Genomic DNA, 25,371 nt, shown 5'->3' on the forward strand with positions numbered 1-25,371 from the left:
GACAAGGGCGAGATTGTAGGAAAAATTGAGAAATTCATTTTAGCCTCAGGGTCTCTGGAGGTTTATACTGATGGCTCTGTGGATCCAGAGAGTGGGAAGGCAGGATTTGGGTGGTGTGTGCCTCAGTTAGGGATAGGTAAGGGACAGAGAATCTCTGACGGCAGCTCTATTTGTAACAGAATTACTTGCCATTCTCTGGGCATTGTGGTGGGTGGAGGAAGTGGGACCAAGCCAGGTGATTATATGTTCTGACTCGGCTGCTGCACTGATGGCTGTGAGTGCAGGTAGGTCTAAAGCTCGGCCTGATCTCATTCATGAAATAATATTAGTTTTATATAGGATTGAGAAGGCAGGCTGTGCAGTGGAGTTTTGCTGGGTTCCAGGGCATGCTGGGATTCAGGGAAATGAGATAGCTGATTCCCTTGCAAAGGAGAGCCTGAAAAAGGAAGAAGTAATAAGTATTTCAATGGGAAGAGTTGAGCTCAGAGAGAAGATCAAGAAAGGAGTTGAAGCTGAGTGGCAGGCTGAGTGGGAAAAGGGGACAAAGGGGAGGCATTATTTATCTCTGCAGCCTCAGGTCAAAATCAACTTGGCTGGATATGGGTCTAGGAGCGATAGGGTCAAGATATGTAGACTGAGGCTTGGTCATTGTGGATTAAATAGTACCTTGTTCATTGTGGGAAAACATCCAGATGGGTGGTGTGAGTGTGGAGAGCCTGAAACTGTGAAGCATGTTTTCCTAGAATGTAGAAGGTATAGGAAAGAAAGGGAAATCTTTTATAAGAGGTTAACAGTAGTAGGAGTTTCTTCTTTCTCTCTAAAATCTTTCTTTGGCCTGAAGAATAAGAACCACCAGCTGATCACAGAGGCAGTGCTGACATTTCTGCATGAATCAGAGTTGTATCAGAGGATATAGTGTTTATTTATTTATTTATTTTTTGTTTATTTATTTTTTTCCAATTGTGGGAGTAGTTGAAGTATAGAACTGAGGAGGGCAGTAATACGCCATGTTGCGTTTAAACTGCCGGAAATAGAAAGAAGAAGAAGAAGAGCACTTCCGCATTGAGGTTGTGTTGTGTTGTGTTGTTGACTCTCTCAAACAAATTACATTGTAATACGTTACGCTTGGTGACAAAATGCCAAAATCTAAGGACAAAAAGCGAGAGAAGATCAGCGTCGCCAGTGAAGTAAGACATTTTGCTATTTGACAGCTCGTGGCTCTATTAACGACACTGAGTTGTAATTATGACTCAGACAAGTTTCATTCACTCACGACCGCAGATAGTATCTCAGTGGTTCTTCTCAATCTATTTTCCATGACTACTCTAGGGGGCCATGGACCCCCAGTTGATGAGATCTTCTCCAATACAACCAAATCAGTGTATATATATATATATATCGTTAGTTACATATAGTTTAAATATAATTTTGTCCAGAATTTCATGACTACCTGAATTATAGAGATAACAGTGAAACTATGATCAAAGTAACGATAGTCATTCTTCTGCATTCTTATGAAACAATGAAGTTTAATAACAATTACTCATCGATTCGCTGGGAACCCACTGGAATGCCTTCACACACCCCTGGTGGTCCCCGGTCAGTCCCCACATTGAGAACCGCTGATCATCTTTATTTTAGATTGATCGCGTGGAAGAGCGGCGGGCACGTTGCCAGGATAACCTGGAGAGAGCCGAGTTCAGACAGAGACGACACGTGCTGACTGACAAGGAGAGGTGAAGAGGAGGAGGATGGTGACAGAGATGTGTCCATTGATACCTCACTTTATCAGCATTATCATCATCATGGCTTAACGCTGCTGCCTGTGCCTCTCTGCCCCACAGACAGGAGCTGGAAGATGAAATGTCAATCATGAACGAGAGGGTGAAAAAGTTAGGTGAGTATGCATGAAGCTCGTCACCACACCTTCAATAGGCTTCTCGTGGCATACAGTAGGCTATGTCATATTGATATATACCAGGATGTATGTTAGAACTTGTTTCATGCATTAATTGCATTTGATGGTAGCTTTCTTTTCAGCTGTGTATATGTGGCCACAAATCAGACTGTTGAGCTGCAAAACCACAGTACCCAGCGAGCATTTTTCGGTTGAAAAGACGTTTAAAAAACGTTTAGGGTCAACGTTGAAAAAACGTGCAAGGAAGGTTTGAAAGTGAAAGTTTTTTCACCCACTATTTGCAGACGTTTATTGAACGTTCAGATTTAGACCATATTTCACCAGGAAATTAAATTAAAAATTCAGCAGCGCACACGGGATTCGAACCCCGCTTTCCCACATTCAAGCCAGTCCGCTCTACGCGCTGAGCTATATATTTTCCTATACTCTGTAGAGAGCTGGGCACATATATACTCTATCTCGCACACAACTTGTAGACTACATGATTGTCGACATCGGAGGACAAGTTATTTTATGTGATGTGTGTACGAGACTATTATATTAATGTAACAGACTAAAATTATGTTGTGTGTGTGTGTTGTCTATATGCCTATGGCTTCAGAGGTTAACTTCATTTAACACCAGAGACTGAGGAGGTACACAGAGCCTTGTATACAGTCTGTACAATAACATAGCGTGCCCAGAGCACCTCGTTCCGCACTTGGTGCAGACCGGTGCAGACTTGCTTTGGTCTAGTCTAGTCAGTCACGGTTAGTATAGCTAGCAAGTAAGTACTTGCGTTACTGCGTTGCTGCAGGAACTGAATTCATTATTTTATAGTATTGCGCTAAACTATTAACCATAGTTGTGTCCTGGAAGATTTTTGCTGGCACCACATAGCCTATATAGTCCCATATTTATGATATTTCATGTGACATAAAATGCGTTGAAATGTAGTTTTCGTATAGACCAGATTTCAACTCTCAGTTACACAATAAAATGGACAAATGCCAATTCACACACTATCAATATTGCCTCTATTCCAAGCTACAACAAATGTTTTAACAATATGATGCACCAAATTGTGTTTTTTTACACGTTGACGTTGTAACCGCATTTTAGCCGGTTGAAAAGAGGGTGAAATTAGGTCTTAGACGTTCAAACCCAATATCACCCAGATTTCAACTAAAAATCAACGTTGAAAAAACGTTTTGTGCTCGCTGGGTAACAGAAATACAAAAGATTGTAGGTCACAAAAGAGCTCTGTTACCGAAAAGTAATGAATTGTTGCTCCAGGGCCACAGTGGAAACCATATTTAATGTTATCATTGTTGTTTATCACATTTCTGACTGTACCATCCCCACTGATCATTAGTCTCCTCCCATAAACTTTTCATATATATAGATATAGATATAGATATATATACTGTATATAGATATAGATATATTCAAGTTCAAGTATATACACACACACATATATGAATGGCATTTTTCTTTCTTTCTTTTTCTAGATAAGGAGCTGGAGAGTCTAAGAGGAGAGAACCGCAGGAACATGATGCTGTCGGTCGCTCTGCTGGCTGTCAGTGCTCTGTTCTACTTCTACTACATCTACAACGAGGAAGACTTCTCATGATACCACTCAGCATCCTGAGGGGCATATCTTACTCACCATGAAGCGTAAGATGAGGCCAGAACTGGGAGTATGATGTGACCAGAGGGGATTGAAATTGTAATGAAAAAGATTGTTGCTTATGTGTCATACCCCAGTTCTGCCACAAGGTGGCACCAGTGTCGTTTCCTTGCTCTGCCCTGGTAATGATGCTGGGTTTATCTAGCACAACCAAAGACCACTCAGGCAGCTTCATGGGCTGCAGAGCCAGTATGTTTAGCATGCCGTGTTTCATATGCCTCTCTGTCAAGGTTACAAATATTTTTTTTGCTGTACTATGCAGATAGGGGAAATGGGCCACAGAATGAATGAACACAAGTCCATTGTTTCCTATCTCCATTTCTCTTGTTCTGCCTAATAATAGTTGCCTGCTGTGTTCCTGCTTCACGCTCCACAGTGGGCCGGCCACTTCTGAAAGCACAATTATTTGCAAATCTCAATGCAAGCATCACTTTGTCATTACAATGTAATTAGACAAAGATGAAAAGGTGTGCCATCTTGTCTTGGTAACACTTTATTTGTCCAGTTATGTCCAGTGTTGATACTCAACTATCAGCTGGCAAAAAGTAGATGTTCAACAATGTATCACTAGTAACCTAACCCAAACCCAACCTATTTTCTAACCCTAAACTCAACCCTTGGCCTTTCAGACTTATCGGAGTATCGCTTCAAAAACCCAGTAGACTTTTTAGTGATGAATTAATGTCACTTAATAGTAAGATGAGTATCAGCTTGGGACTGTCCAAATAAAGTGTGATCCATGTCTGGTTCCCCTGCTTTTATTTGATGTCAGTTTTGCATTCTCATTGCTGTATCAAGACCCTGCGTACTGTGACCAAACATCAGGAAGTCAAATGTCATGGTTAGGCTATGTTTATGTTTAGGATCCATCACCGGAGTGAGCGTTGTGTCCACTGTGCCCATCATCTACAAGCTTTGGCTGATTTAACAGCTAAAGCAGTGTTAGTTTATACAGTGTATTGAATTTATGCTTTTTCAAAGCTTACCATGCCAAATGACGTCACTTTCTAGCCTTTTCACCAACATATGTGTGGATCTGTATGTTACACACATGCCAAAGCCCGCTTACAGTTAAATGGATGGCAATGTTTGCATAATTAAGCCCTCTGGGTGCGCTCATGTTTTTGTAGTCCACATTGCAGAATGTGTTTTGATCGACATTCACTGCTTCCCATACAGTTGATCCCTTATAGAACTGAGCAAGGCAACACATGTGCGCCAGTTGCCTTTTCCCCCCAATAAGCCTATGAACAACAGATGGCATGAGAAATTGCATTTGGTCTGTTTAGCGAGTATTTGCTCTTGTATGTTTTGTTTCCATAAAATAATAAAAATGCTTTATATCCATTTTGAAAACACGCTGCTAGCTGCTACTTCAGATATAACTGTTTATCATCAATATTCTTTGCTTATAACCTGAAGTATTTTGAACATCACACACCACCAACAAATAGCATGTCAGACTAAAAGCAGATTAGGGGATAATGTCTGCGTTGACACAAATGGTATGTTGCCAGTTTTCAGAGCACCGTCATAAACAACCATTAAGTTGGCCTAAAAGGTTACAAGATTGGTGCATATTAGTAACTTTCATTTGTGGTCTGATAAACAGTAAATTCCTAAAATTCAGGGCACCATATCGCTATTTTCCAAGCTGCGCGATATGCTGGCTTTCCTGTGGGTGAGAGACAGACAGAGTGATAAAGAGAGAGAGAAAACAGTTTGGTGAAGACCCAGCTGTAAAAAGTGAAACCAGACAGGTCAAACTTTTTACAGCGGGATCTTGGACCAACTGTCTTGTTTTCTCTCTCTCTCTCACACACACACACACACACACACACATACAGCATGACACAGTATACAGTGAGCTCAACAAATATGGAGACCATGACTCAGTTTGGGCTCCATAGGCCCTTTTCAAGCAACCGTTTTGAGGTGGTAAAGCAGGTGTAACCAATAACCTTAATGAGGGCCCTGGCACTGGAACACCTGCTTCGCCTCAAAACGGTTGCTGTGAAAAGGGTCTATACTCCTATTACATTCCAGCTTTGAGTGATCAGTCTGCCGAATTGACATCATTCCATTTTATACATTTCCAGCGGTCTCATCCAGAGCGACTAACCCAACCCAAGCAACCAGAGCGACAAACAATGAGCGTGTACAGTAAGTGGCATAATATTAAATTCCAACCTTAATTACAACATTAAAAGTAACCAGGGTCAAAGGCACAGCCCCCAGAACACAGATGTAACTCCTAGTCCTGACTGAGTCTCCACAATGATCACGCATGATTTTATAACACCCCCCCCCCCCAAAAAAAAGACACACACACACACTCTCTCTCTCTCTCTCTCTCTCTCTCTCTCTCTCTCTCTCTCTCTCTCTCTCTCCCTCTTCTAAATGAGTCGGCATCACTGCAGCCAGAGTGGTGCTGGAGACTTCTGAAGAAGATGCGAGCACAGTCAGGTACAAGGAGAGGAGGATGATAGGAGGGTGATGGGTGTGATTTAGGGAGAATGATGGCACAGTGGCTCTGCTGTCCTGACGGGGTGTGAAGGTTAGTAGCAGAGGGGTAGTCAGAGTGCTGCACTGGAGTTAAATGGGTGAGAGACTGCAGGCAGGAGGTTCAGTGACAGGAGAACCTAGGTGAGGATTTGGGGAGAATTTTCCTGCTGTAAGTTTCATAGAAATCAATAGGAAAATAAGCATAAGAACGGAAAAATGCTCATCCAAATTTGTAACAATAAAATATTTGGTGATGTAATAACAACTTAATTGAGTATAATTTGAATCCCTCTGAAAACCTTCAGTGCTCTGAAATCTATTGAAATCTCTCTTCTTGAACCTGTTCTGTCAATAAGCCTCCAGTGCCTCCATTTCACGGTCAAACGGAGTGCCAAACCAGGTTTAGACTGGTCCTGTCTCCATCTCTCTGTCTCTCCCTCACTCGCTCTCTCACACCCACACAGATGCACACCCGCCTACTCATGCTGTCAAGTATCCTGATGAATGACACACTCATACAACCCGCCATGCCCACAAGTCTGCATGCACGTTGCACACACACACACACACACACACACACACACACACACACACACACACACACACACACACACGTGTTTGAACAAACACAGGCAGAGGGGGGAGTAACGGTGACTGGGTAATAGCTTTTATTGCTAAACAGATTTTATGTGGGAGATGTAGGTCTGTCACCGCTCTTGCAGGAGATAACGTGCACGCGTGTGTGTGTGTGTGTGTGTGTGTGTGTGTGTGTGTATAACATGGGGAATCCATTAGGTGCGCTATCTAGTAATCACCATGCAGGAGGTTCCACGTCTCCCCTCATTTATGGCTGGGCCTGGTGGGCCACAACAGCCGGGACAGCCCTATTAACACAAATGTCTGTCACTCACTGAGTGAGTGAGTGAGTGAGTTAGTGAGTGAGTTAGTGAGTGATGAGGTTACACCATTGGTCGGCCAGAACCGGTCTAGCCGTATACTAGCTTTGGGGAGCAAGGATTGAACTGCGAGAGGAATGATTTTTTTCCTTTTTTCTATTGACTATTTTGATTTTTTGTTTGGATAGGTTTTTGTGTGAGAGACATATTGTGTGTGTGTGTGTGCGTGTGTGTGTGTGTGTGTGTGTGTGTGTGTGTGTGTGTGTGTGTGTGTGTGTGTGTGTGTGTGTATGTGTGTGTGTGTGTGTGTGTGTGTGTGTGTGTGTGTGTGTGTGTGTGTGTGTGTGAGAGAGAGAGAGAGATAAGTGTGAGTGTAATGTGTATAAAACATTGGACAGAGGTAAAGCATGTGGATTGCATCACCACCAGCATTGGATAAGGCTAAATACTGGGAGATAAAACAATCTGAGTGACAGCTCTTTCATCTAAATAGGAAACGACAACCCAGAAGAGAAGTATAAACTAGCATATTGTGTGATTACACAATCAATAACACCAACGCCTAATTTTTCCATCGAGCTGATGGCTAACTCAATAGTAATGTGCCTATAGAAAGTATTAGTACTCTGCTGTAATTAGTGTTATTAATGAGTGAATCCTTCCGCAGTGTGCTTCAGTGGCAACCATTACATAATTCAAAGACCCGCTTCTATTTAGACTAATGGATGTAATATCAAAGTGAAGAGCACCACAGGCGAAATAATTTCTGCAACACGAGAGCTCACTTCCATGTTGAAATCACACGTCGGGGAGGCATAAATGTATTTATGGTATTTCATGACTCCATTATGCAATATTATGTAATAATAAGCCATCATTGTACCACTGTTGACTGTTTATTCAGTACCAACATTACCATTGGCGGAGCGTCATTATGGCTAGACATGCGCTGTCCTTGGTGCTGAAACGGCTGCTTAGTCATGTCAGTGGCATTAAACACTGGTACCACAGTGCCGCAAATATGAGTGTGTATGATGAAAGTGTAGAGAAGATCCGAAAGTCTTAAATCAACACGTCCTCATACCGAAAAGACAGAATAAGTTGGTGGGATTGGTGTTTCCTGGTCGTTTAGGCAAACAACTTGGTTGGGTTTAGGCAACTAAAATAACTTGTTTGAGGTTAGGCAAATAAAACAACTAAACCCAATCCATAAACTCAACCAATTGACCTTTTAGACAGCAGCCATTTTGTGTCTAAAAGGCAGTAAGTAACACAGGTGCAAGCAGAACATTAATGAGGGTTTCCAACTTCCAATCCATTTTAATGTTTTACTTGCACCTGTGTTACTTCCTGCCTTTTAGACACAAAATGGCTGCTGTGAAAAGGCAGTTCATCACTCCTCATGTTCCGCCGGGCCAATCCATTCTAGCATCGACCTGGAAGTATCTGAAGCTACATGAGTCACGTGACGATCAAGCATTTTGGACTCTCTTCAATGGCTCTGGACATAGCCTCCTTTTTTTTTTTTTTACAAAGTTTTGTGCAATTTAGGCACCTTTTTGTGATGGGCACACACGGCCATTGCCATACCCCTTTTGGCCACTGGGCATGGAAAGTTAATCACTTCTACATTTTGTGCAAATCCATTCATAACTTTTTGAGATGTCCTGCTGACAGACAACCAGACAGACAGACAACCAGACAGGCAACGAGACAGACAGACAGACAGACAGACAGACAGGCAACCAGACAGACAGACAGACAGACAGACAGACAGACAGACAGACAGACAACCAGACAGGCAACCAGACAGGCAACCAGACAGACAGACAGACAGACAGGTAGACAACAGGGATGAAAACATGACCTCCCGGCCGACCGTGTTGGCGGAGGTAAAAATGACTCACAAAAAGCTCAACATCTGCTCTGGTGGAGAAATAACAGTGTGGACAAACATGGCCTGCTCTCACACCGCCCGGCTGAACACGCTGTCCATTAGCGGCCTTCCGTAGCCTAACCTTTCCCCCAATTCCAGACCAGACTCTCTAGCCTTACTCGAAGTCAGGATACTTTATTTAGCAACCGTTCAGTGATTATATTGCATGGCGGAAGAATAATAGCCTACTATCATTATTTTATTATTATCGATTAAAATATAAGAAACATATTGCTTTATATTATCATTACAATGGTGTTTTATAGAAGCAATGACACAGCTTTCTGTATAGACACATTTACAGGGAGAAGGTGTGCAGTCCTCTTGTCGCCTCTCCTCTGTCCTCGATGGGCCCCCCCGACGCCCCAAGCCCATGTCTGTTCAAATAGCCTGGCAGATAAACCACTGTGTGTGTACGCTGCTACAGAGCCTGCGCACAACCGCGCCCAGCCAGGGGCATTTCAGAGTATTTACAGTGTGCCATTATAAATGGAGAGCAGACTCATCACCTCTCTCTCTCTTTCTCTCACTCTCTCTCTCTCTCACACACACACACACATACACACACACACACACACACACACACATACACACACACACACACACACACGCACGTGCGCTTCATAGCCTAGTTGTGGATGTTAACGAGATAAGGGGAGATAAGGCAATGCATAATAACACAAGCCTTCTCATTTCCTGCACTTGTGCATCATATCTTATCCATGCAGCCATATACCCAGACCAATAACAAACTGCACTGATGGTGAATTGCAAAACATGCTCATGTGACTTCTGTAGCCTTACTGATTAATGCTTAATAAATTATTTGCTGTAATGATCATTTCGTCGTGAAACATTTGATAGGCTATAGCCTATGGTGTTCACAGGGGAGATCACTAGAACGACTTGACCTGATACAATTTCACATGTTTTGTGATGTTTCTCTCTCTCCCTTACACACACACACACACACACACACACACACACACACACACACACACACACACACACACACACACACACACACACACACACACACACACACACTCTCTCTCACACACACACACACACACACACACACACACACACACACACACACACACCGAGTCTTAATGTGCCATTAGTCTCTTCAAACAGACCCACCTGCACTCCAGAGGAGGAAGATGGAGCGGAAGAGAGGAGAGTCAAAAACAAAAAACAAGTCGGGTGCAAAACACGGACCTCTCCGAAGAACCGTGCAGCAGTGAAGACACGTGACGGAGCCCGTCTGCACTTGTTTTATTATTTTATTCGTGTGATCCTCTCGTAGAAAATGTACATCATAGACAATACAATACAAAATAGAAAATGACCCACAGTACGGACAAGTACAAACTTTTAAAACACAATAGGCCTGCGCAATACTGCTTTGGCATTTCAAAAACATTGAATAAAGTGCAAGATTTCCATTCCTTTTCTCGTTTTAAGTACATTCACAGGTTTGTTTTTTTCTTTTCCACAAAAGTTCTTGTTCACAGCATTTCAAAAAATCTCATCCGAAGTTGTCTTTAGACATGGTAAAGTGCAGATATGTGTGAGATATACATTTTTCACATCGCATCGCATCCCCTTGTACAGTAAAGCATTCACTGTCAAATGTAAGAAGATTGTCGATGGTCACACACAATGGTTTCTCGCTTTCTCACAGACACAGGCGTTGTCACAGGCGACAACGGCGCCCGACATGCAGAGCATAATGTCCCAGGGGTTGATGGGGAAGGCGAACGGGGCGGTGGAGAGCTCCAGGCTGCTCTGGAGACAGCTCGGCCTCCAGCCAGGGGAGGGGCACTCCGGCCAACGCCGCGGCCGCAGTGGAGTCATTCGCCGCCAGCGACTCGTTCATGTGTCCTGTCCCTTTTGTCCTGTGGAGAGCGAGAGAGCACGAAGTGGCTCATGGTCTGGTCAGGATACTGGTATTCGTCATTGAATCCGTGAAGGCAAAGTCTCTTTTCACCTGCCTCCCTTCAGGGAGGGCAGAGGTTATGGTCAGTTACATCAGTGGTCCCCAACGCGGGGTCTGGGGACCACCAGGGGTCCTTGAAGGGACTCCAGATAATTGATGAATTGTTCAACTTCAACGTTATTTCATTTACAAGAAGTTAAAACATTCGTTCTCTCTCTCTCACACACACACACACACATACAAACACACACACACACACAAAGCCCGAGCAGCCTTAAACTTCGCTGGGGGACCTGGAGCGGTACGCCCCTTTGGCCTGAAAGCAGCCACAGAAAACCAGGTAGAGCGACCGCTGGATCTCTGCGTTTCTGTAGGCGTAGATAATGGGGTTGATCATGGAGTTGTAGGTTGCCGGCAGCAGCGTGGCGTATGTGTACACGGACGGGTACTCCTTCTCCCCCACCAGGCAGTAGATGGCGAAGGGCAGCCAGCTGGCGCCGAACGTCCCCAGGATGATGGCCAGGGTGGAGATCCCCTTCTTGGTGGCCACGTAGTGCGGCGTGGCAAAATAGTGCTGCTGGAGCGCGATCTGGTGCGCGTGCCGGCACACGATCTTGCAGATCTTGAAGTAGAGGGTGAGCATGAGCACGAAGATGATGAAGAAGGAGGTGGCTAGAAGGGTCACGTTGCTGCGGGTGAGCGGGCGCACGATGCTGCACGAAGCCGGGTCATCCAAGCAGTTCCAGCCCAGCACCGGCAACAAGCCCAGGCACAGAGATGCGCCCCATGTCCCTAGCAGCATCAAGTGGACGTACTGCAACGTCTTCTCCGAGAAGTACGTCAGGGCGTTGTAGAGGGAGAAGTAGCGGTCCACCGTTATGGCCAAGAGGCTGCTGATAGAGGCGGTGAAGGAGGCCACCAGGAACCCCACGGTGATGAGGCTGATGGTCTCGGAGGAGATTACGTACTGGAACACAAAGTTCAGGATTAATCCCATGCCAGCCAGCAGGTCCGCCAGGGCCAGGCTGCCGATCAGCACGAACATGGGCGTCCGCAGGGTGGGCGTGTAGAAGATGATCGCCACCACAATGGCGTTCTCACAGGCGATGACGGTGCCCGACATGCAGAGCATAATGTCCCAGGGGTTGATGGGGAAGGCGAACGGGGCGGTGGAGAGCTCCAGGCTGCCGTTCAGCTCTGGAGACAGCTCGGCCTCCAGCCAGGGGAGGGGAGCGCCGGCCATCGCCGCGGCCACACTGGAGTCGTTCGCCGCCAGCGACTCGTTCATGTCTCCTGTCCCTTTTGTCCTGTGGAGAGCGAGAGAACACAAAGTGGGTCATGGGTCTGGTCAGGATAATAGTATTCGTCATTGGATCCCTGAAGGCAAATTGCCTTTTCACCTGCCTCCCACCAGGGGTCCTTGAGGGGACTCCAGCTAATTGATGAATTATTACCACCATTATTTCATTTACAAGAAGTTATTAAAACAATTAGAGAATGTAGAAGAATGGTTGTTTTGACCATAGTTTGACTGTTTTATTTGTATTTTTTTATTTTGCCTTTATTTAAACAGGTAAAATCACATTGAGACCGAAGTCTCATTTACAAGTGCGACCTGTTCATACAGCAGCTCATACAACAGTTACACATGTAAAGACAGCAACAGTACAATCAACCGTCAAACCATAATAATTTACCTCCCTGCCTACACAAATAGCCGAGTCATGGAATTCTGGACAAGATCTAATAAGCAATATTGTCATATTTGGGTCTGTGAGACAACATCTCATCAAATGGGGGTCCGTGGGCACTAATGTGTAGTAAATTAGCAGTTCCTGTTATGAAAAAGTTTGAGAATCAGTCAATTACATGATGAAAGCACCAGTGGGGCTAGGCGAGGATTCATTTTTGAGATGTGCTGAAGTGTGTCTCAAGGACATCTCAGCAGTGCAGATGTGCTGAAGTGTATCTCAAGGACATCTCAGCAGTGCAGATGCTCACCGCCACTGCAAGCTTGAACTCAATTTCTGCCAATTTTGTGTGTTTTTTTGCCTGGTATTATTATTATTATGATTGCATCATGTAATTCCGTTTACCCCCTTTATATTGTTCTATCCATAATAATTCAAATAATATGCTTACCAGCTTTATTGTTTTATCTTTAACAATTTCTGACAGCTGTAGGCTACATGGTTTTGCCATGCTCCGGGAAAATCAAACCAAATCAAATCACGCCACACTGCTGCATACTGCAAAAACAAAGATCCCATCAAGTAGCCTAATTAGCACTAATTGTGATATAAGAGTGTTAGCAGATCGTTGGCTCAAACTATTTTGTAGATAATGTGAATCAAACAATAGTAAAAGCAGTCATGTAAAAGTTTGAAGACCACTCCTGTTTAGAGGCAGTAGCGGCAGCAACAACGGGCACAGGCGCTGTCCGCGGTGCTGAAACTCCAGCAAATCTAACCAAGAAAATTAAACCCTGAAGACTGACACAAACCTACCGTATACATTATCTGTATTATCAGCGCCCCAATTAATTACGAATTTCTTATTATACGGACTTCTGGTATGTTTGTAAAGTTCCATAGTTTATAACGATCTTTTTAAATGTATTTTTTTTAATCCATGATGTTCTTAGGAAAGTAATGTTCTCTGTATTTAGCCACATAATGCAGTAGCTGCACCATATTTTAAGTCTTGCTGTGATATCTACATACAATCATTCTAAACATTTTATAATAGGACTATAATATAGGCTACCACTGTTTTATAAGGAGTTGAGTTAGTTCACTCACAGATGCACTTTAGCTGTCAGTGGAAGTCATTCTCACATCAATCACCTCTGAGGAACAAGCAAAGCAATAGGTAAAGAAGAATACATACCTCCGTGACAAAACGGAGTGCGCTGAGATTTCCGTGAAATTACAGCCCGTCCAACAGACGCAGTGACCGTCTCCTTTCTTTGGACCCTCTCAGGTGAAGCCCAATTGATTTTGTTCTGTTTCCCATGCATGGGAGAGACACCGAGGGCAGGGCAGGGCAGGGGTGATGTGAAGCATTGGCCGGTGTTCAGCTCGGTGCAGAAGGTGAGGAGAAGAGTAGAGGACGAGGGGATGCAGCCGCTGTAAGGAGAGCCGGGAGAGACGCGCCAAGAGCTATAAACCCGGGTGACGTCAGAGAGGGAGAGAGAGGAGGGGGCGCTAGGTCTATTATGCACTATTTAGAATTGTTAATTTTTTATTTGTCCAATTCAATTTTATTTCGAAGATGATTGGACAGTCCATAGCATCCATGTTAGTAAAGCTGATTGGATTATACTGAAGTTAATTTAATTGAATGAAAGAAGAAAAGAAAGAAAGAAAGGGGGATACAGAGAGAGAGAGCACTGCTCTTAAAAACAGAAGACTCAATCAGATAATCAGAAAGATTGCAAGAATAAGTATTCAAAAGATTGAGACACTGAAACTATAACTCAAGGTAAATTAGAATGTTATCAGATTGCAGTGGACCCTAAAAAGTGAATATGAATTGGAAGAATATCTCTTGACTGTCACTGCAGGTCAGGTGAGGTCAAGACAGAGCTGCACTACTTTCTTCTTCACTGTAAAATTTAAGAACACATTTTGACCTATTGAAACGTGCTTTTTCTGAATTTGATCATCTAGGCTACCTGAACATCATCAGTTACAATAGTTCTATAGGTGAAGGAAAGACGGCAACAATAGCAGCAAAATATGTTGAGTTGGGAGATTGTGCTGTTGCTATTGTCCCAGCCACAGGGGGAAGAAAAGAAAAGCCCCATGCAGGTATTAATTATATCTAAGATTTTGCTGAATGAAGATGTATAGACAAACTGAGGGTTACTTATCAAACCAGTCATGCCATCCACTGCTGATGTAATGGGGGTTCCTCTCCGACCACAGCTGCAAAAAAAAGTCTGTAAAACCTGCAGAGAAATGCTATTTTCTTTGCGGACAATATGTATTTAATCTTGCAATGATGTTTTCTGTAAAACAATTCGTCATTTAAAGGCCTAATGTATCTCAGAGTTTCCTTTTGCGTTGAACAGGTGGAGTGGGTGGGTAACCTTGCTGCTAATCCTAATAGAAATGAATTAGTCTGGGTTTCAATGGAGCGTTTTAGTGTCCCATGGTCTAAAAATAAATAGTGTTTCAGAGGCCAACCTGACAATTAGAGTAGAATTGTTGTTGTTTGGGATGTAAATGGCGAATTAAACTTGTTAAATATTTGGCAGAAAATATCAACAGCTCCCCCCGCCCCCCCAAAAAAGTTCCATATCAGCCTTCGAAAACCCATAGGCCTATACGTTTATCAGTTGAAGCCTAGTCTTGACAAACCAAATCGGTGAATCAGTAAAGCTGGCTATCAGTGCGTTTGTGAGTTTTAGTGTGTGCATTGAATTAAAGAGACAGAGCGATAGAGAGAGAGAGAGGAAGAGATACATATTATAAACAGGGGAAGATGAAAATAAATAAGGTGGTAAAATAGAGGAGGGCTGTCATGTAGGCATGGCAGGTGGTCAGAAAAAATAATGCACTGCTGGAGAAAGTTACTGTCACAGGAACAAAATAAAATTAATTTGCAGTATCTCAGGAGATACACTTCACAACTCAATGGATGCTGGGCTGCCCCACACAATTCAATAAGACAGGTAAATGGTGTTCCCCTAGGAACAGACACCATGTACTGTTAGTAGTCCTCAATAGGTACTGGCTGTACTGGTCCTTTGCTGTAGCCATCACTCCCACCCCCTCCTGGCTTCTTCTTCCACTCTCTTCACCGCTTTCTTCTTTTCCTGATACATTTCTCTTTGTATTTGCCACCAGGGTGAGATGGCAAAATGTACTTCAGTGTTGAAACCATATTAGATTATTACCTTTAATTAACCACTTGCACCCTACATTTCCCCTTAAGTAGCTTCGAAGTATATCAGATATCTGATTATCACAACATGCCATGGACCATCAGATTATCACAACATGACATGGACCATCAGATATCTGATTATCACAACATGACATGGACCATCAACTCGATATCTGTTCAGTGTGGCTTCTACCCTTCTGCACAAAGTTTTCAGAGGAAAAAAGGTCTGCTGATTGGCCAAAACTGGATATTACTCGGGGTATCTTTTTGCAGTCTATTCTTACCTCTTCCAGCACTCTATAGTTGCAGGAATGGAGAATACAAGAGGGATGAGAGAGACGGTCATCTATCCTCTTCACTTAATAACAGCAGAAAGCTTTTTTCCCTGCAGCTGTTCTCTCATTGTCTCACATGCTGCAAGCCCCCACCTTACCCCGTGCCCAGGCTCACGAGGCACGTGTGGAGAGACCGGTGGTCGTGTGTGTGTGTGTGTGAACGAACGTGCAAATGACAGAAAGAGGGAGAGAATGTGGTTTGAATGCGAAATTAGGTGTAATTATGTGGAGGCAAGAGCGCATACCATTCTAATCATACTCCACATTTTCTGACACCTGTGACAGAGAGAGAGAGAGAGAGAGAGCTGTGGACTGCATCGTCTACCATCTAGCTGAGGTGACATGGGAAAGATTGTCACCTGTGCCTGCTCAGCTGGGGGAAGAGAGGGCAGCCAAAACTGAACTGGACCCCTTAGGGTTAGACTACTTGTCTTGTACCATTCAACTAGACGTATTTCATAAACTAAAAACAAATGTATTATAAAAAATAAAATGTTTAAGAAATTACATTTCTCAGTGATGACAGTAGTGTGCATGTGCGAGTTTTAATCACACATCACATTCTCTGACACCTGTGGCTGTGAGAGAGAGAGGAAGACGGGGAGCGAGACAATGTGATAGAGAGAAAGAACATAATAGGATGTATAATAGGGGGAGTGAAAAGGAATGAGAGAAAGAGGGTCTGAGAGTGGAAGAGATGAACAATTAGGGAGACTACAGTCATTTGACATCCTTTCTCCACATAAAAGGAACAATAGCCTACTCTGTTGTACAGGCAATTTTGCATGATTTCTTTTAAACAATAGCAGATAGAGCTTGGAAATCAAAGAAGAGAAGGAAAGGGGGAAACAACAGTGCAAACAACGGCTTTTCTGAATCTGCAATCCAATCTATCTAGGACACAATGTGACCTCAAACCAGCTAATAAATAAATGTTTAATTTAGAAATACTGCACATAATAATCAGCTGACATCTCAGTAAGGCATTCATATGAAACAAAAATCAAACATCATGCACTTTTGTAAAGTAAACTGAGACTGGGATTTGATGAAATCCACAATGCCAATGTACTGTATCAGTGGTGTGTTTTGTCTGGGTCAGAAGATACACACAGGCTACACAGCTGAGCTACCTGACGGGTACCCATCATTTGCTAGTGAGTTATCAATGTGAATGCCTGTTAGCCTTGAATAGTTATCAACTCCCACTCCATATTCTGGCAGCCGAGAATTCTTTGAGAAGCTGAACTGAACACCATTCACACTGTGTCAAAGGTATTATCGTGCTACAAGAGTCTGGTTTCTTATGGCTGTGAATGTCAACATTCATCATTCCTAAAACCAATGTATCATGTTATTCCTTTTTTAATGAGTGTGAAGTGATGTGAAAAATACTAAAATTCAGGTTCAATCCAATTCGTTCGTGCTAAGTGCAAAATATGATCACACACAAAAAGTCATTGATTAAAAAAAGATAAAGTAGATAGACTCAATTGCATTTTATAACACTGTTGGCAAATACATCTGCAAAAGTAACTTTTTAAGGGGGGAAAAGATGCTTATTTTCCTCTGTCACCCTTGTGTTTTTGGAATTCTACTTTAAAATGGCATTTTAACAAGTGTCAAGTGACTCATTCAACACACAAATAATAAATGTAAACTCTGAGTTGCATGGCGTTTCTGTCACAGCGACACGTAACAATTCTATGAAGCATAATGCAGAATTAAAGCTGACTCCTTCCTGAAATTCTTCAAGAAGTTTGTAAAAAAAATCATATTCATGTCATGAATTTGCTCTGTTAAGCCCAAAGCACATCTTTCACATGAGGTGGAATTTAAGGATCAATTCACAAACTTTGGGACTGACATCACAATCACGGAGCGTACACTGTTATCAGCCAAAACAAGTAAGCAATTTATATTGAGTTAAATAAGATTCTTCTAAAACCCTTTGCAATTAAAATTGACCAGTGGGGGGGAGGGGATTACATAACAATAAATAAAAAGCAACACAGCAAGCCATTTACGGCATAAGTCTGCATGAATAAAAAGGTGACTCAACTGAACTGGATTTGAAAAAACAACTACTAGAACACACAATGAGTAATATTCCAAATAAAAAGACAATCAAAAACTAAATCATCCCAATTTGCTACAACAGTACATATGGGTTGTTCATGCACCAATATCATCAAATTTATGTAAAATCTAATGACATAAATGAAAATAAAAAACTAAACAAAAACTTGTTGGGTATTGGAACCAAAACTATTTTCCTCATCCAGGAAGCTTCTCTTGCTCTGTCTTGAAGCTAAAAAAAACGCAAATCTTAAAGTCAGAAAACTTTCAGAGTCTTGGTGCTGGAATGTTGCTGTTTGATGATGCCAAGACTTCCAAAATGCAGGAGTGTCTCTCTGGCCTCTGTAAGCACAGTCCAGACTGCGGTTGTCCATTCTGGTAAAGGTCTGGATACATACAGTAAGATGCAGGGAGATCCGGTTGAAGCTTCGGTGTCTCACATGTATCTGTTCTTGATGTACTCCCTGTACATCAGCATGTCCTCCCTGCACAGCGCCCTCATCTGGCCCTGGCCGGTCATCACGTGGCTCTCAAACACGTCGCGGCTGTCTCTGTCCACCTGCGGGGGACAAATGCCGTAGATGCTGTCCTCCTGGAAGCGTGACACTGGCTCTCTGAGAGGGGTGGGGAGAAGGGGGGGGAGAGAGGTGTTCAAATCATGTCTGCACGACAAAAAAATAAAAAAAATCTTTTCCGACAAATCAAAACGGGAAGAGCTCCGTCTGTTCAAGATTCAAGATTTTTATTGTCACTCCGTAGTACAAGTATCACGTGTGAAATTATTGTGCTGTGAACTCCGTTTACAACATAGTACAAATATAACAGGGCATATGAGTGCAAAAACAACAAGAGACACAACAAGCAATAAGGCAGTAGAGTGATAAGACAAGTCAGAGACAGTGGCATATTCACTGCACATAGGTGCACATGTCATGTGCATACTTTGGACGTACTTAAAGGCCGGCTTTACCGTGGGGAATATGAATATATATTAAATCTCACGCCCCTAAGGTTTTCGAATCCGTTGAAATTTTTGAAATTGGTTGTTTCCCGCCAGAGATATCACCAGAAATCCACTCTGTGTGGAGGGGCGGGTGCGGGGACCCGAAATACTACATTTCCCACAATGCACTGGGCTCGCGTGGCCTTCCTTTTCATGCCCACCCCTCAGGCATTTGGCTGATATCAAACTCCAGTAGGTGGCGGTAATGCACATATATGTTTGCCAACCGCCATAAAACTCAAAGAAGAAGAAGAAGAAGAAGGCTTCGACAATAAAAGATACAAAGAAGAAGAAATAAATCGAAAATAAAATTGCCTCCAAATTGCACCAAATGTAAACGGTAGTATATATGTCGGGAGATGTCTTCATAAAAAAAAAATTCATGCATTTTAAGGCATTTTCGTAGGAGTTACGCGCATCTGATGTTGTAACTATTTTCTGTAAAAATGGGTAAAAATGGGTACATTGCTCAGCGTTGATTTCGTTACTTCAACTCACCTACTACTAGATGTAAAATTTGACGAGCTTTCCAATGCCGCCAGTCGGTGTCTTTTGGTGCTTCCGTTCCAGAGATATGGTCTCTTGGCAAGGAGCTATGGAAAGCTAACCTAGCTACAGTATGCTATGCGGGTGAACAAGATGGCTGCCTTTTGCTTTTCGTCGAGAGCTCTGAAGGGGCGTGGAGGACCTCTAGAGGCGGGACCATGGCTCACAAGACTTCATAGGCGCTCGAGTTCCGCAAGCGGGGAGGGAAGCCGGGTGACGCGTAACGCGTCATCCGGCTTCCCTAAAAATGTGAGAGATGCCTGATAGGTCAGGCAGTGAAGCTCCAATTTTAAAATATTTCAACGGATTCTAAAACCTTAGGGGCGTGAGATTGATATATATTCATATTCCCCACGGTAAAGCCGTCCTTTAAACATTTTAAATTTGACGTATTTGACGTACAGGTGAAAATAGCATATACCTAATTAAACATACAATTAAACATTAGACATACATAATGGTAGCATCTACAGTGCGGTACAGTACAGCTACTACACTATTTGTGTATGTTAAGGAGTCTCGTGGCCTGTGGGAAGAAACTGTCCCTCAAGCGATTTGTGCGTGCTTTGGGGACCCTGTATCTCCTCCCTGAGGGTAACAGGGAGAACAGGCTGTTGTGGGGATGGTTTGTGTCTTTGATGATCTTCAGGGACCTGAAGATCTATTATTGAAGATTGAAGATCTACTATATAACCGCTGGTTATAGTTCCTGCAGTTCTGGCAGCTCACATCCTGTTACGTGCTGGGCCGCGTGTCTCACTCTTCCTAGCGCCCTGTGGTCCATGGTGGTACAGTTCCCGTACCAGGTGGTGAAGCAGCCAGTCAGCAGGCTTTCAATGGTGCCTCTGTAGAAGTCCCTAAGGATTTCTTGCCTTAGCCCAAATTTCTTTAGGCGCCTGAGTCCGTGTAGTCGCTGTTGGGCCTTTTTGACAACAGTGGCGGTGTGACCGGCCCATGTCAGGTCCTGGTGGATGTTGACTCCCAGGTACTTGAAGCTGTCCACCCTTTCCACCACTGTGCCGTTGATGGTGATTGGGGGGTGTGCGCCCCCCCCCCCCTCCTGTAGTCTACAATGATCTCCTTGGTCTTGGAGACGTTCAGAGAGAGGCGGTTGTCCTGGCACCACTGTTCTAGGGCCTTCACCTCCTCTCTGTAGGCCGTCTCGTTGCCCCTGGAGATCAGCCCCACGACTGCTGTGTCGTCTGCAAACTTCACAATGGTGTTAGAGATTTGAGTCGCCACGCAGTCGTGGTTGTAGAGGTCGTACCAGAAGGGGCTGGAGACGCATCCCTGGGGCGCTCCTATGCTGATGGTCAGTGGGGAGGAGGTGAGGTTGCCCACTCTCACCACGTGGCGTTGCTAGGCCCTTTGCTGCTAACAATGAGTCCTAGTGTAATTTGTTCAAATAAATCATTCATAAATCCAAAAATCCATTGTAGACTCCACAGGAGAGTAATTGGAAAAGTTGCAAAGTGAAAAACAATTGCAGATGGAGCCGGTAAGAGGTTGGTAGGAGGCTATCCACTGAGTGAAAATATCAAAATAAATGTCAGTTGGTGGTCATAATGTTGTGTTTTTTGGAGATTATTTTGACATCCCCCACTTGGAGGCGTTCTTTTTTAACCGACAGCTGACTCACAAGCCACTATTGTCTGCAGGTCCAACTACTACAGATACACATCATCCACTGGGAATTTCATGGAAAGGTACTGAATAGAGGTTTAAACTAGAGGGCACTCTGTTGCGTGGTGTTTTACGTGAATCTGTTTTGAAGGCCATACCTATTGCAATGCCCGCTTTTGGCCAGTGGACGTGGAAAGTTAATCAGTTCTAAGTTGGCCCATGACTACTTAAAGTCTATAAAGTTTTGTGCAAATCCGTTCATAACTTTTTGCGATATCCTGCGGACAAACAGACAAACAAACAAACAAACAAGGGTGAAAACATGAAACATGGTGGAGGTTAAAAAAAGAAAAAAATTAAGAGGGATGTTAATGGAAAAAACACGAGGGTTGCAAAGAGGGGCAGAATTACTAATATTTTCATGGAAGCTGGACTCTAAGCATGTCTCATCATCCTCTGGGTGGATTATCAACTGCGTGCCTCTCGGCTCATCCAGTGAGTCAGCTAGTCATCTAGTCAACAGCAGCTGAGTCCAGACACATGGCTGCCTCACACATGAGCCCGGCGGTTATAGCAGGCTGTCTCAGAGCCAGAATGGAGGCTCTGTTGGGTCAGGTGAGGCTCTCAGTTTATTAGCTTCAACAGGCATCAATTAGTACACGTGCACACCTGTCACCTTAGTCACCTTTCTTGAACTGCAGTCAAGTTGTGGGCCCAAGATGGCGGCGGGGGGTGGGGGCGCAGAGTGAACACTTTTAGGAGTTTAGGGTAGTTTATGTTCTGAGTCATCCTTAAAGGCAACACAAAGCTTGAAAGATGGTCGCTGTAGCATCTAATGACGTTGCACAATATGTATGACTTTACACAATACAGTATGAGTGAAATGCAGAAAGGAAGCATGTATACATGTAACTATTCACAAATAAGCACTATAGACACAGCTAAAGAAGTGCATTATCACGGTAATTGTGAGTAGTCAGTGCCAAAATGGTGGATCGGATTCTGATACTATTCTGACTTCTATCTGAGTTAAAACCATTTGAAACAACATGACAGCTACAGTGTATAACGGAGTACTAAAAGAGCCTATTGGTGAGTGACAGTAACTGATCTGTAGCGTTGTCTGCGTTGTTCCTAGCTGAAGCAGTAAGTGTAGTTACATTGTCTCAGCCTCTCTCACCTTCCCTCTTGGCTGTGTTTGAGATCTGAGCGGCGCTGGCAGCTAATTATCACAGACTGCTGACAGATCGAGTGATGTGCTGTAGGGTCAGGCAGGCGAGAACGCCCCCGCCTGCCTCCCATTTCTTTTCTCTCCTTCAAGTGTCACAGCTTGAAAAAAATTTTGAAACAGAATTACACTCTGTCATTTCTTGACGAAAAGGGGTGGTAAAACTGTCAATCATGAAGAAATTCATAGTAATCAAACACCAACATATCCAGAGAAACGAAAATAGAGGATGTGCAAGCACAAATAAGAGGTATGTTATTGTGCCAAGGAGGAAATGTAAAAAGTTACATAATTCTAGTTTTATTATAGAGAGGCAAAGTGACTGCCTACTTCCTGCTTCAGCACTGTACCAGAGATTTTCATCCGCCATTTATTTTCCCATACACAATTTCGTAAAATGCGTATAAAAATAGTTTTACTGGTTCAAACCAAACGGTACAGATATATTTAGAAACAGGACAGATTGCATAACATTTCACTGGGATCAAAACGTAAAAAAAAAAAAAAAAAATTGGTCAGAGTAAAATGTTCTATGGTCTCTCCCGATTATAGCGTTAGCTGAACCGTTTGGTTCGACGAAGTAAAACTATTTTATAAGCATTTTACTAAATGTCTATGGGAAAATAAATGGCGGATGAAAATCTCTGGTACAGTGCTGAAGCAGGAAGTGACGTTCCACTTTGCCTCTCTATATCACTGACTGGTCAATAGGTTTGTTGCCACTGCCTCCAAAAGACAGACAGCTCCTCTTTTCAGCAGTTATGTAAAGACAACATTGGCCTCTGTTTATTTATATCAGTTTTCTGTATGCTTGTAAGTATCTAATCTTTCTCTGATGTAATATTTGATATTATTAGTCCTTTGGCTTGTATTTGTCTGTCTGTATAATGTATATGTCTGTGTTTACTATGCCCAAAACCAAATTGCCCTCGTGGATTAATCAAGTTGTATTGAATTGAATAGAATTGAAGCACTAACCTACTGTAGCACATTTTTCTGTGTTGATTTGTTTTTAATGGCGAGGTAGGTTAGGACTAGTTGTTTTGCAGCTAATTTGACTGTAGTTTTGTGTCATTTTCAGTTGGTTTTATTGTAGCATATATGCAATATTATATTTGTATATTTGAAGTGGGATATAATACCATTATATGCATATAAATATAGGCTAAATATGTCCAAGTCACATGCAATGCTCATATCATGCAACTGCTGAATTAGGGTACTGGCACCTTTTTTGGCCGAATTCAGGCAAACGGGTACGGGAGGGGTAGAGCGAGGGGAGATTGTCCACTAGTTAATCAATCGTGGATGGTGTTCTCTCAGACACCCACACACCATAATCAACTTTAATCAAATCAAACTTAACTGCCCAACAAAATTGTGGCTAGTGAACATGTTGAGTGGGTAGTAAGTAACTAGAAAAACAAACAAACAAAAAAATAAATAAATAATGTCAAGCCCTGCCCATAACCATCCAGAACCAAACAGAAAGAATGTTTGAGTCATAGCTCCTGCTCCTAAATGACATAATTACAGCACACAGCTCCTCAAGTGTGTTAATAAACTGAACACACAGGCAAGATTTAACCCAAATACCTGGAAAAAGAAAAAGTGTTAGTTGTTGTGCTATCCTAAAAGTGGTGTCATCCCCCCCCCCCTCTCTTTTTTCTTCGTCAATTTACAGGAACATAATGTTGAATGAGTGCTTGAGGAAGTTTGTACAGGAAATTATCACTCTGCTAAATCCCTTAACTGTCACAGTTTCTACCTGGACAAATTGAATCTCTTCCTCTGTTGTTGTGATTAAAATTGCCTTCTGCCTCCTGGACAACATTTTTATAACCTACTTTCTTCAGTAATCCACAAGACTGTCTAGGTATCATCTCTTATTTTTAGCAACTCTCTCCATCTTTTCCTTCTACCTATCCCTATGCAGATAACTAATAAGTGACATGTGCAGTAGATCTGTGGTAAGATCCTCTGAAGAGAGAAGAGTGGCATGATTCCCAAGTTCTTAAGAGAAAGATGCATAAAGCCCGGGGATGTAGAGTAGCTACTGCAGGAGTGTGAGTGGAGGTTGTATAAGGAAGGAAAAATACAATGTTTGAGCAGTGAAGTTTGATGTGGTTACTGGTTAACTCAACTGCAGCATGGAGAACAAGGGGGGGGTGATAGACAAACTAGAGCTTGGCAGGCTGACGCAATATGATATTAATAAGCACATGGAAAAAAAAGTGGCAAAATGGCAAACAAAAATAAAAAATGCCTCCAATAAGACCCGAAAGCCCCCAGGAGTTTGTCACCAGAATAGCCCTCTTACTAGGGCTGTGGCGATTCACTTATCTCCCGATTCGATACTATCACGATTCTTGGGTGCCGATTCGATTTATATTGCGATTCTTAAGTATTGCGATTCTACGATTATTGCGATTCGATATTACGATTTATTGCGATTTTTGTTTATTTTTTTGTTTTATTTTTTCAGTTTGTTTGCTTTTTACACTAGATTAGAACATGGGAAAAGTTGAATCATACACTAGAGACTGTATATTATATATCATGAGTAGGGCTGGGCGATATAGTTAAAAACAGGGGCGGACTGGGATCATAATTCAGGCGGGGCATTAGATACCAAGCAGGCCAGGCCGATATGGGCTGACGCGTGTGAAATTTGGGCCATTTTAAGCCCAATTTGGGCCGTTTGAAGCCAGATTTGGGCCGTTTGAAGTCCAATTTTACAATGAGATGCACCCACTTTAACCCTGAAGTGCAATTATTACTTCAGACTAACTAATAAA

At 43.0% G+C, this 25,371-nt stretch overlaps 3 protein-coding genes across 4 annotated transcripts in view; 1 reads left to right on the plus strand and 2 right to left on the minus strand.

The window, feature by feature from the left end:
• The first annotated feature begins 1,050 nt into the window (after positions 1–1,050).
• On the plus strand, positions 1,051–4,928 carry ccdc167 (coiled-coil domain containing 167). The gene is made up of 4 exons (XM_083642819.1): positions 1,051–1,187; positions 1,642–1,736; positions 1,845–1,897; positions 3,409–4,928. The coding sequence occupies exons 1-4, from the start codon at positions 1,137–1,139 to the stop codon at positions 3,528–3,530; spliced, it is 321 nt and encodes a 106-aa protein (XP_083498945.1). The 5' UTR covers positions 1,051–1,136; the 3' UTR covers positions 3,531–4,928.
• A 6,212-nt stretch (positions 4,929–11,140) lies between these two features.
• gpr6 (G protein-coupled receptor 6) lies at positions 11,141–12,154 on the minus strand (the record flags this gene model as incomplete). The annotated part of the gene is made up of 1 exon (XM_083642711.1): positions 11,141–12,154. The coding sequence occupies one exon, from the start codon at positions 12,152–12,154 to the stop codon at positions 11,141–11,143; it is 1,014 nt and encodes a 337-aa protein (XP_083498837.1).
• Positions 12,155–17,017: 4,863 nt separating this feature from the next.
• fig4a (FIG4 phosphoinositide 5-phosphatase a) overlaps positions 17,018–25,371 on the minus strand; it is a 79,411-nt gene continuing 71,057 nt past the window's right edge. For both annotated transcript variants that reach the window (XM_083642653.1, XM_083642654.1), the window contains one exon: positions 17,018–18,787. In XM_083642653.1, coding sequence (XP_083498779.1) covers positions 18,610–18,787 — 178 coding nt within the window. In that variant the 3' untranslated portion in view covers positions 17,018–18,609. The remainder of the gene's footprint in view (positions 18,788–25,371) is intronic.

This window comes from Poromitra crassiceps, assembly GCF_964638095.1.
Source record: "Poromitra crassiceps genome assembly, chromosome: 9".
NCBI classification, from domain to species: Eukaryota; Metazoa; Chordata; class Actinopteri; order Beryciformes; family Melamphaidae; genus Poromitra; species Poromitra crassiceps.